Source organism: Tiliqua scincoides, chromosome 7 (genome assembly GCF_035046505.1).
Source record: "Tiliqua scincoides isolate rTilSci1 chromosome 7, rTilSci1.hap2, whole genome shotgun sequence".
Lineage (NCBI taxonomy): Eukaryota > Metazoa > Chordata > Lepidosauria > Squamata > Scincidae > Tiliqua > Tiliqua scincoides.
Window position 1 is genome coordinate 24541869 of NC_089827.1, and position 13306 is coordinate 24555174.

The 13306-nt window shown below is 42.1% G+C and overlaps 1 protein-coding gene across 1 annotated transcript in view; it reads left to right on the forward strand.

Annotated features, from left to right (window-relative positions):
- Positions 1-13306, forward strand: part of MAGI2 (membrane associated guanylate kinase, WW and PDZ domain containing 2) — a 747493-nt gene that overhangs the window by 559730 nt on the left and 174457 nt on the right. The window contains exon 7 of the mRNA XM_066633432.1: positions 9066-9123. Coding sequence (XP_066489529.1) covers positions 9066-9123 — 58 coding nt within the window. The remainder of the gene's footprint in view (positions 1-9065; positions 9124-13306) is intronic.

Sequence of the window (13306 nt, forward strand, 5' to 3'; positions counted from 1 at the left end):
AGAGACATGACTATCCACTAATTACCTGTGAACATGGACCAAGCAGACCAAGTATCAAAATATAACTAGTTTATTAAGTCTACACAAAAAGGATTAGCCAAAATGGGAAAAGAAAGATAAACAGAAAAAAAATCTAAGATGGAAAGGAAAGGATAAAGAAGGGTTTTTACCAAAAGAATTCAATAACCATTAATGCTCAGCAGGTGAGATGCTGAGCATTTTTTGGTTATTGCATCCTTTTGGTGAATGCAAACCCACCAGAACTGAGATGCTCCTGAACCTGAGCATTTCAGGTTCAGATATTGTAAGCCATACTGGAAAAATTGCAAATAGCGTTCTAGCTAGATGTTCCCTAGCTAGATGTTCCCTACATTTATTTACATGGCAAGGAATCTTCCATCCTTTTCACTCGCAATTGAGTAAGTGGGTGCTCCTCTCTGAGCTCCCAATGAACGGGTCATTCAGGCAACTGGTAGAGAACGACCCCTAGTTCTTGTGGGCTTGAAAGTTTTATCACTTGGTTGTAATGACATCATCACATTACTTGACTGGATGAGTGGTAACTACCTGGTCACTCCATCGAACCCTTTGGATCAAGACAGACAGGTTTCTTCCCATGCACATTCCAGTCTCTGCAGTGACCTAACGGACTCAGACAGGAAGAGGAGCGGAATATGCACCTAGCCAATGGCATTTGCCAAACAAAGGGGGAAAAGCTGCCTGTAAAGAATTTCCCAGCAGCTGAATGGCACAGAAGCTGCTTAGGAATTAAAAGCCATCCAAAATACAGAAAAATAGGCAAAATGTGTGTGTGGGGGGGGGGGGGGGAAGGAGGGGAAAATGGAAGGGATTTATCATAGCAATGCATGAGGCTATCCAACTGTGGGCATAATCCTAACCAACTTTCCAGCACTGACCTAAGGGCAATGCAGCTCCAAGGTAAGGGAAGAAACATTCCCTTACCTTGAGGAGGACTTCGTGACTGCCCCAACTGCAGGATGCAGCACATGCCCCATTGGCAGAGCTATGTCAGAGCTGGAAATTTGGTTAGGATTTGAGCCTGTATCTTCAACAACTCTTGTGGGCAAAGTTATGGCAAGAGACAGTAACTTGTCAAAGGCAAACCCAATGCATTCAGATAGCAACTGGAGGAGGGAAAGAGTTCAGGATCACTACTTCAGAAAGGACACATTTAACCCCTTTCCCCCCTTCATAACACAGTTCAAATTGGCCTCCCTGAAACTTCTGCAAGCCCCTGGAGGAAAGCTGCTAGTGCTCCATATGGAGCAGTCTCCTGATTGTGGCGCTTTCTGCCCCCGCAGCTGCTAATGTGTTGAAAAAACACAGAGAAACAAGCACAGATGTGTTCAGCCATGGCATGTCTGGTTGGGCTGTAGGCAGGGATTTGAAGCTGGATCGTCCAGCTTAGCGCTTATTAGAGCTAAGCAGAGATTTGATACTAGAGAATTGTCCACAATGGAAGATCAATCAAGATGATGTCTTCATTCTCACACATATGCTGTTAATCAGAGGATTGACTATAATGTGTGCTTTACAGGCAGTGCTGTAAAATGTTAGTTTTCATTGGTGTGAATGGCTCTCAGTCTTGGTAAAAGCTGAGGTCAGGTTTGCTGCATTGCCCACAAGATAATATACAAAAATTCACACTACTGTACTTCATTTTACAATGAAGAAAAACTGGCTGAAGAACTGAAAGTGAGAGAAAGCTCCCTGCAAGAAAACTAACAAGTTAGAGAGCCAATTTCACATCAGTCTTGTTTACCTTGGCTTAATACTTTTTTCTGATAACTTTCCCCACTCTAGTTTACCCTAGCTATGAAGGGGTGGGAATGTGTGGGAGCATGCAGAGTTTTCCTGCTACTTGATGCTAAACAGTGTGTACCAAATAAATAACAGAAAATGCAGTGTCTACATTCCCAATTTGGAAAATGCCTACCTTGCTTTTTTGTAATCTTTGGGTTTCGTTGCAGAGACCAAAATGGTGCCATTATTTAGTGATATGAAAAATCATCACAAGCCAATTTAAAGAAAGTGTATCCGGCAACTGCTCTAAAAAGTAGCTCTGCAGTAAACTAAACTCTTTAAACCTTATCTTATGACCTTCAGCTAGCAACTCAGAGTTTGAGTTCTACTAATTTTGTTTTATGGGCTTACATAGAATTTTAATTAAATATAGCTTGCAGTTTGCATTGTGGATGGAAAAATAAAATTAACACATGTCCCTATGAGGAATTTATGTGACTTTTTATGATCCAGAATAGTAGAACTAATTTTTTTTTTTTCCAAAACCTTCAACTGGAATGGATATAATAAAGTTAGCAGCTCTACCCGTGCCTTTAAAAATTGGGTCCTTCATAATACTCCCATCTCATTAAATTTTTACAGGCTTTTACACTTGAAAATGGAATTTGCCATCTGAACTCTCAATGGTTTGGCTAACTCACAAATACCATTATGCGTCATTACACTAGAAAAACATCGAGGAGTAGACTAATACCAAATCATAAATGGATTCCAATTTTTTTCCTGAGCACAATAATAGAAAACACAATCCTTCTTAAGGGGCCTAAGAAAAACAGCTTATTTCAAATTCATCAAAACATATATTTAAATTATTTTTAAGGACTATAATCATGGATGGGGATCCAGATTAAGTTACAGAGCATTGACAGTTTATTTTTCCCTAGTGCCCATTTATGCTTGCTCTTCAGCAGTTAACATAATAAACCAAAGTATTAAAGGCAAAACCAGGTGAATGCAACTGATTTAGAAGAAGAACATCACAATACCAATAACCCCATTGTTCTTTTTTAATCTCGGGCATATATGAATGTTTATCATCAAACCCTATATGCTTGTTATGAGACCCAAACATGATTCTGTCATCTTTTGGCTTCAATTATCAAGCCCTTTATCATTCTGATGTAAAAGAGACAAACTGCAGTATAGCAAACATGAGTACTGCTCAGAGGCTCAAAACAACATGGAGATTTTTAATTCATTAATTTTTTTTCAAAAGTAGAATACATGGATGGTGCAAAACAGTAACAGTAGTCAATGAAAAATTGCTATTGAAACTCAGTCAGTGAAAAACTAAGTTATAAATCACCATCTGTGATAAGCCTTTATGGATTAAGTGTGAAGGTACTGACAATGGAATACAATTGCCACTACCTGAATGCCAGGTACAAGGGTGCAGATGCAGGGCCTCTGAGACAAATGTTATCAGGGGGTACAAAGTTTCTTTTGGGCCCTTTGCAGAGGGGGAGGGGTGAAACAGAGTGGGGGGTGACGGGTGAGAGAATGGGGGCAGGGAGGGATGAAACAGGTTGGAGGGGAGGGTGGAGACAGCTGGGAAAGACTTTGGAGCCTAGGTCTACCCACTCATGTGGCATCAGCAGCTAAATACAGTAATATGGAAAACCAAACACACTAAGTCTCTCTCTAAAAAATTTTAAATACAGAAAATAATGCAGAAAATTAGCATCACCATATTTAGGCTCAAGCTAGAAAAGAAAGTGTCCTGTGCATACCAAAACTTGCTTCTGCAGCAGCTGTAGTCTGGCAGCTGTGTCTCTGAGCTCCTATAAGCTCCTTCGTGGTAAGCAGATCCACAAGCCAAAGACGTACTGTAGCAGTCTAGTTTCCTCCCAGATTTGACATGTGTTAAGGAGTGTTATGTCTGCATTCCTCAGCCCAGCATATAAGACTTGCCAGCAGTTGCAGTAGCTACAGGGATGCATTTTACACAAGTAGAATATTTGCAAAATGTGACCCTTCTGTTCTATCCATTAGACCAGTGTTTCTCAACCAGTGGTACTTGAGATGGTGTCGGGTGGTACTTGCATGACCCCTGGACATCTGCCACCCCACAATGAGCTCAGCAACATGACGCCACAAACAGTGATAGAAAGCTTCGCTCCATAGGCAGAGCTCCAGTGTGTACTTTTTGCATGTTCATAAAAGCCGTCCCATCTGCTCTGACCCTCTTTCTGTTGTTTGTAGTGTCACATCTGGCCTCCTAACCTGGAAGTAACTGGTGATGATGTTAACTTCCCATGATACTTCCAATAAGTGGACAATACAAAGTGGTATGGCAGGGGCAAATGTTGAGAAATGCTGCATTAGACCGAGAATACAGTAGTGTAGGCTAAGACAACATTATAGACGAGCTCTACCTTTTGCCATGTTGGTTGCATTAATTCAGAGCATGTATATGGAAACTTCTCTTTGCTGTTTTGAAATGAGATATGGTCATCAAGGTTAACTAAAGTTGAGCAAAGTCATTCATAGATGAAATGTAATCTATATGTAACATTTTTGTATCCTGTGCTACAGAATTTAACCAGGAAACAGATACATATACATTCATTTTGTTTGAAATGGTTATCCCACTTTTAAGATAACAATGAAAATACTGTCAAAATTAAATAATATGTAGGACATAACCTTATCACAAGCACTAACATTTTTAGTACAATCAAAGTTCACTGGTTTAAATCCACATATAGTTGTGTTTCTTCTTTGTCCAATTTTTTTTTAAATTTAGCTCTTGTGTTTTTGAAGCAAAATGAACTTTGTAATTAATAAGTCCCTTGAGATTAAGCATGCTCAAGTTAGGTTTTTCAATGGCTAGGAATATAAATTTCCTCCCTATTTCCACATACCTTGAAAGTGTTTAAAGACTGCATGTGGTTGACTGGTGAGACCACCCCATTTCATGTGTGTATCTTCCTCACAACTAGTGTCCAGTTCCATTACCTAGTCTACACAGACAATACATTTAAACTGGATCTTTGAATGTAAAAGCCAATGCTGATAGACCTGATCAAACAATCCAGGCAGCCCAATCCTAAACGGCGCTGGCGCAGTGGGGCCACATGGCCTGCGCTGCATCAAGTGCAACTCAGGAGGTAGCTGGAAGTCTCCTCAGGGTAAAGGGGTATATTTTCCCTTACTCCAGGTAAAGCCCCACCTGCCCCTATGGGGTTTCTCAGATCCGTGCCAGCTATATAGTTGGCGCAAATCCAGGAAGTTCCATGTTGGGCTGCCCAGCTGGGAAAACGGGTTAGGATGTGGTGGGCACCACCAATCCCACCCCTCCCAGGCCCAATCCTCCCCCTGTTCCACCTTTCCCCTGCTCAGAAACAATTCCTCCTGCCTCCAAAATGCCTTTCCACCACCCTCTCCCAGTCCCCACACTACCCAGTGCAATCTTACCTGTTCCAGCCTTATGATACATTTGATCCAGTGCAGGTCTGACCACGCTGGCACAAGTGCACATTAGGATTGCACTGTTAATCTCAAAATAATGAGTCAAGATTCAGTGGATAATGGACCAATAATAATAATTAATAACAACAACAACAACAACAACAACAACTAGTTATTTATATACCGCCTTTCTGGTGATCGGATTACTCCTCTGACTTTATTCAAGGCGGTTTACATAGGCAGGCATTTCTGAATCCCTCAAGGGGATTTTTACAAACTGCCCTCAAGGGGTCCTCAACTGCCCTCAAAATCAAGGGGATTTTAGCCGCCCTGGGTCCCTTTTAGGGAGAAGGGCGGGATATAAATAAAGTTTATTATTATTATTATTATTATTATTATTATTATTATTATTATTATTATTATTATTATTATTATTATTACTACAAACATAGAGCTTCTCTCTTTCAACAACCAACAACATTTCAGAATGGATCTTCCTGGTTTGGTCTCACTTCTGGCCTCCCACATAGGCTGACAAGCAGCTCCATCTCTCATATGGAGGGCAGCCAAGACGCTTCTTGCTCACACCAAGAGCAGGTGAAATCACTCAGCTCGGCTTGTCAGCTGCTTCAAGGGAGCTTCAAGGGTGTCCTCGAACGGGTGACCTTCTGATGTTATCTTCAGGCTAACGGAGGCTCTACCCTCTAGACCAGGGGTGTCCAAAGTTTTTGGCAGGAGGGCCACATCGTCTCTCTGACACTGTGTCGGGGGCCGGGGGGAAAAAAAGAATTAATTTACATTTAAAATTTGAATAAATTTACATAAGTTTACATAAATGAACATATTAAAGATGAACTTATATAAATGAATGAAGGTCTTGCAATAGCTCAAGGCCTATAAAAGGCCTTGCACAAAGCAAGGCAGGCCTTTCCTTTGCTGCTGCTACTGCATCACAGATGTGAAACAGCAAGCAGTGGAGGGAGCCCTCACACGAGAGGTCAAACAGTTGCCCTCACGCCGAGAGCAGTTGCGTTGGGCCAGTGTGGGCTCCAACAAATCTCTTGAGGGCCAGAGGCTCTTTGGAGACTGGAGGCTCCCTGAGGGCCGCATTGAGAGGCCTCAAGGGCCGCAAGTGGCCCCAGGGCCGGGGTTTGGGCACCCCTGATCTAGACCAGACCTCCTGCCCAACACATTAAGTTCTACTCATACTGGTTCAATTTAAATGCTACCTCCAACATATGGATGTAAGGCTGACTGAGTGGAAGGCAAGATCCTGCTCCCTCACCAAGCTGTTTGCATAAGACTTTAGTCAGTTTAAAGCCTCTTGGCCCCCTTTTTATTTACAGCCTAGTATTGCTATTTTTTGGAAAATAATCCTACTTCTCCAGTTTTTTTGCTTTTTTCAGGCAAAAGAGCAGCAAATGTTAGTCTCAGACCATTTTTGTGTCATTTCTGACCTGGCTCCTTTACCATTGCGCCCAAGCACCAATTTTCCCCCCAGTTTTTCATAGGTTGACAATCTTGCAACATCACTAGGTCCTCTCTTTTTTCTGAATGCTTCTGACCTAGCAAACTGGCTACAGCCTTTGCTTTCCCAGGCATACCTAACAGTAGTTTACGTTGCTGGCTGCCCTCTCCTGTTTTGCTACTACACTGCCTTACAATGTCGACAAAATGCTCTGTGAACAGCTACCTAGTTGTTGTAGTCCTCGTAGGCTGCTGCTGTCCTGTTTAGTAACATACAACATTGCATTTAATCTGGATTGAAAACACTTCTGATGTAGCAGTCTCTGTGATGTACATTTTTGCAGTGTTATGTGGCAGCAACAGAACTGGCTTCCTTTATCTCTGTCATCTATGGCAAATTGTGTTTCGTGGGGGAAAGACTCCCCCCATCACTGGTGAAGCTAGGGGGTGTGTGGGGGGTGCGGGCCGCACCAGGTGACGTGCCAGGAGGTGACGCGCCCTGGGGGAGGACACGCTAACATTGCGGCTTCAGGAGCTAGCCTGTCATGCCATACACTGTTGGATGCGGAATGTCCAGTGGAGTGCAATGCAAAGAACAGAATTGAAATAGCTCCTTTCCTTCAAAAGTTATGGCCAAAAACCAGAAAGAAAAAATGCATGGAGCCCTATGGAAAGTGAAAGTGAGCTGTATCACACATTTACTCACGAGTAGGCATACTTAGCATAGTTCTTCGGAAAGGGCAGGCTGAGAGGAATCCAAGGACACCAGAATGGTCCTGATCCAAAGAATGTAGCCCCAAAAAACACAAAAGGGAGAAGGAGGTCCCTGCCTCCCTCCCAGCTATGTCAGTTGAGCTGGAAACAAAGCCACATGGCTGCGTTTACTTGCACATAGGTGAACTCACCTTAGTCGGTGGGAAAGGGCAGGCAGAGAGGACTCCAAGGACTTCAGAATGGTGCTGATCCAATGAATGTAGCCCCCAAAACACCTGAGAACGAAGTCCCTCCCTCCTGCAGTCTGTTGAGCTGTATGGAAAGCAAACTCAGCCACATGGTTGCATTTATTCCTGGTTTACAAGCCACATGCCTTGGCTTGTGATCAGGCCAGGCAAAGGGGAATGTATGGTCACCAAAAGGGTCCCAATCCGATGGAACTGGAGCACAACAAATGCTCCAGAAGGCAGCCCCCCCCCCCACTAAGAAGGACAGAGGCTGAAACTGATAAGGGGAAAGTTTTCTATTTTGCAGTTGCAAAGCCAGGAGGGTCTTTATCTTGATCTGCCTGAAATAGAAGAACTTTAAACTGGGCACTGGGGAGGGCTGGAAATCTCACTGATTCTTTTGGGGGGGTGTTATTGCAGGCAGACTACAGAGTAAGCCCCATTGACCACTATGGTAGACATGCATAGGCTTGAGCTCACAGGCTGCAATTCTACCCACACTTTCTTGAGAGTAAGCCCCATTGACCACTGTGGGACTTACTTCAGAATAGACATGCATAGGATTGGGCTCACAGGCTGCAATCCTACCCACACTTTACTGAGAGTAAGCCCTATTGACCACAATAGGACTTACTTCACAGTAGATTCACTTGGTGGAACAGGACTGGCTCCCCCTTATATAATTATTTCTTTTATTTTAATTTAATTATTTATAATTATTTATTTTAATTTGCTTGATGATGTCACTTCTGGCCATGACATCACTTCCAATGGGTCCTGGACAGATTGTCATTCTAAAAAGTGGGTCCCAGTGCTAAAGGTTTGAGAAATGCTGCAATAGGTTGTTAGTAAGTTGACACAGCGTGTATGTGTGGGACTCTACAAGTTTTCAAAATCACTAAAATCAGAATTTGGAGGAATAATACCATTATGTTATTTATCAATCAATGCATAATTTCATGCAGAATGCAATGAAACAAACCACATTGAAATATCTGTGTTCTATCAAAAGATACAGCCAAAAAACCACACCCACCACCTGGGGCGTTGCCCCACCCACTGCATGGGGTGATGTGCAGACCTCCCGCACCAGGTGATGCGAATCCTGGTGATGCTACTGCCCCCCTATTTCCCCTAGACAAGGATGTCACAGAAGATATGCTACTATTCCTAACAGGGATAACTCTTGATGCTGTAAGAGAGACTCTAACTGTATTCTTAGACTGTCTTTACCCTGTATTTTCATGCCAAAACTACTTGTAACTGCCATGGAAAATTTCTTACATTTGGCATTGGTTTGCAGTACTATATTTAACTTTGTTATGCAACTGCTACACCTGACAGCAGTACTTTTTCATTATTGTCGGATGTCTTGGCATCCTGTGCTGTATTTACTGAGAGACATTACTCTTTCTTTTTCAGAGCTACCATATGGCTGGGAGAAAATTGATGATCCCATTTATGGCACTTATTATGTTGAGTAAGTCTCCACGTCCAATATTAATTTACTATTAATATTTCATAAACTGTTGTTAATGTCCCCTGTGGAATGCTTCAGTTGAGGAGATGTGTACCCCACAGTTACTTTAATAATAGTTAACAATGACATATTTTGTTTCCTGAGTGTGCAAAGTGCTTAATACATATTTACTCTGAAGCTGTAAATATGTACAACTCCTATACTTGGGAGTTGATCCCATTGAGCTCAGTGGGACACTTCTGAGTAAACATGCATAGGATCAGGCAGTATGATTATCCCCGTACTGCAGCTAATACTGAGAGGGAGTGGCTTGCCTATGGCCACCTACAGCCCAATCCTATCCAATGCTGGCTCAGCAGGACTACCTGGCATTTGTTCCCTTACCGTATGTAGCACCCCAGCCCTTACATTTGTTCCCTTATCCTGTGTATCACCCCAGCCTGCTCAATGAGGCTACTTGGATCTGTGTTAGCTATTTAACTGGCAGGCCTGGATAGGATGTGGATAGGATGCCCTGCCATCACTACCCCTCCCATGCCCGATCTGCCCCCATTCCACCTTCCCCCTGCCCAGAAAAACCCCTCCCCACCTCCAGAATGCCCTCCTGCATTTTGTGCTTATAGACCTATCCCCGCTTTGCTATCAACCTAAAGAGGCCTGATCTTTGACTCTTGTTTGTCACAGGAACAGGGCTTTTTGGTGTTGGTGCCTCATCTTTGGAATTCTCTTCTTGTGGATATTCCTTCAGCCCCTTTTCTTTCTGATTTTAAATTTGTAGTAAAAAAACGTTCTGCTCTGTAAATCTTTTAATCACTTGTTTTAGCTGACATGTTTTACTGCTGATTTTAATGTTTTATCTGATTGTTGTTGAATGACCTAAAAGGACTTGTCTTAAAGCACAGAGCACATACATTTTAAATGAATTGCTAACTGGAAAATAAGATCTCTCTTTTTAACAATGAAGAGGGTCATAGTGTCACCTCTGCAGTTGTTGACTAACCAATGTTTTTACCATTAGCCGCTTAGTTTCCTTGCTGTTTGATGAAATTCTCATATTCAGGTTCTCTAGAGCAGGGGTGCTCACACTTTTTTGGCTCGAGAGCTACTTTGAAACCCAGCAAGGCCCGGAGATCTACCAGAGTTTTTTTTTTACAATGTTCACGCCATCATAACATATAACATTTATGAGTACAATGTATGTTGGTGTACCTTGAGCCCCACTGAGTATAACAGGACTTACTCCTGAGTAGACATGCCTAGGATTAGGCTGTGAGGCTGCAATCCTAGCCACACTTACCTGGGAGTAAGCCCCATTGAGTACAATGGGCCTTATTCCCGGCGTTTCCTCCCAGACGCACCTGAAGGGGGGGTCGGCACTCCGCAATCTACTCATTTTGCCTCGCGATCTACCGGTAGATCGCGATCCACCTATTGAGCACCCCTGCTCTAGAGCGTCTCTTCAAGCGGTGTGTTGAAATGAAGGGGGGCAGAGAAGAAGACAAATTTGTTTATGATGGGCATTAAAAATGATCTGTCTCGGGTGTCAAATATACTAACTATGCCACTTCAAAGACCCACGGCATATAAGAAATATAAGAAATGTGGTTAATTATAACGATCTATCTGTGAATTCTATCTGTGAATTCTTGAAACGCAGAATACTGTGGTCTCCCAAATACCCTTTAAAACTCAGCTGCCTAGACTACAGCTTATGTTCCTATGTGACCAAAGTAGCTCAGAGGTACCCTGAAGAGGCACTTTTTCAAGTGGGTGCTCCTCTTTTATTTAGTAGGGGGAGAGTAACTGGCCCACCTCACCCCAGCAGTGTCTTTTCTAGTGGCTGTCTGCTGGTGTTGCATCTTTTTAGATTGTGAGTCCTATTGGACAGGGAGCCATTAGTTATTTAATTTTCTCTGTAAACCGCTTTGGGAACTTTTTGTTGAAAAGCGGTATATAAATACTGTTAATAATAATAATAATAATAATAATAATAATAATAATAATAATAATATTGCTACTTCTCAAGGCAACTGTTGCATTAGTGAGTGGCCTTCTGAAGCCCTTAGCACTAAGTATTTGGTGCTAAGAAATGTATACAGAGGCATATACTACAAACAATTGGATCTTCTAGAGATGCTGTGTCATTTTTTCAAATTTTAGATCCGGAATGTATTCATGTGTGAAAATGTTATACTACCAGTCGTTAAAGGGTACCTTAAACTAACCACAGGGAGCTTTTAAACTAGTGCTGCTAAAACCATATGATCTTGTGGAAGCACAACATATTATTCATAGCCTGAACACAGACATCACTCTGTCACTGATCCCAGAAAAGTATGGTTTCTGTGCCAGCTTTGTGCACTGTGGGTAGTTTGACCCCAACAGAAAGTATTCACAGGTAAGATGGGCAGGAAGAGGAGGAGAAATTCCTAATGTGCAATTATTGGACAAAGGGCAGGGGCTGAGAGATTTTATTCCAGTTCTGTGCTGATGTAACCTCTTTCCTGGTACTTTAATAGCCATTATGTTACACGCATTCTGATGGGATTTCTAAAATTCTGAGTCAGCAAAGTATCAAAGTATAATCACAAACATATGACCTATTTTGAAAAGACTGTTTATTGGGAGTGTTGGAAATAAGTTCAAATGGTCAAATCTATGGACAGAGAATCAGAAGACCATATACATTTTTAAGAAAGTATTTGTTAGATAATGGAACTTTCTGGATGGAAGTGTAAAGTTGGATCAAATTGTTTTCCTGTAATTTAATATGAAACATGTACGCAAACATTTTTTTTAAAAAAGCAATAGAGACATGTAATCACAAATGAGGAAATGAGAAAGTTTTACCAATAATGGGATGTAATAAATTGTGGTGTATGCAACCCTGACCTATCAACAGAGGTGTTTGTTTCTGGTGAGTAAGATCGGATTATAGCCTAGGTCTTACTAAAAACAATGGACTTACTTCTGAGTAAGTAAATAACACCATTTTCAAACACCCCAATCAACCATAAACCTAGTCATGTTCCTAGTCCCCATACTAAGTCTACAAAGAACCCAATCCAGGCGGCGGCAGGAGAGGGCAGAACGGGGAAAGGACTAGCCAGGGAGCAGGGTGGGACTGATGGAGGCCTCTTCTGCCAGATCTTATCCCTGTGTCAGGCTGCAAAGCCTGACCAGGGACTTCTCAAGTCTGTGTCAGCATAATAACTGGTGCAGACTCAAGAAGCCCCATTTTGCAGGGATCAGGGCTGTATTTGGCATAAGGGAATGAAAGTCTTCTTCCCCCAAGTAGACCTCTAGCAGCCTCCCTACCCCTGCTGGATACACCAGTAGCCTGTAGGGAGGATGGGATTGGGCTGAAATGTAGTCCTGGGTCTAGTCCTCTTCACTCATTTCTTTAGGCAAAATCATCCTGTACATGAGGTCATGGAGACTGCCTTGAAAACAGTAACTAAATAAGTCAGATTTTTAACTTCAGCTGGTGAACTAAAACTTCAGAACTGTTCATAATCCAATAAAGATAATTGCCAATAAAGATGGAGAATTAAAGATAATTTTTACTGTATCTTGCGCTTTCCAAATGGTTTTACCTGATGACAAGTGGCAGAGCTTTAATTGCACATGACATAAAATTGTTATATATTCATTCATGTGGCATTTGCAATGGAAAATGTCACTTCTAATATTTTCATAATATAATCCATGTTTCCACAAGGCTTTATGTGTAAGTAGCATCAATCATGCTCCATGTGCAAATAAGTAATAAGGATAAATTGTTTCTATAAATAAGTAGCACTGATTCTGTTACATCAATATGATTCTTTTTCAAAAGTGCAAGTAATGAAATAGAAGAAATACAAGCTGATCATCCACTGATTGCACTTTATACACTCAATAAGAGCCCAATCCTATTCCTTCTCCTCTCTGCCAATGCCATGGCACCAAAATTACTACCCCTGCATCCTGTGGAGGGGGCAGTTGTGGAGGTCTCCTCTGGGTAACGGAACAATCTACCCATCCCCAGCCCTCATTGCTGTCCCGTTCCACCTTCCCCTGACTTTCCTCCCTAAAGGTCACTTTCAGCATGTATTTCCATGTCATTTGGCCTTACCCTGCAGCTCTTATACATTTTGTATTCTTGTTTTCATTTTTCATTTGTGTCTTGTTTCTTGCCAGG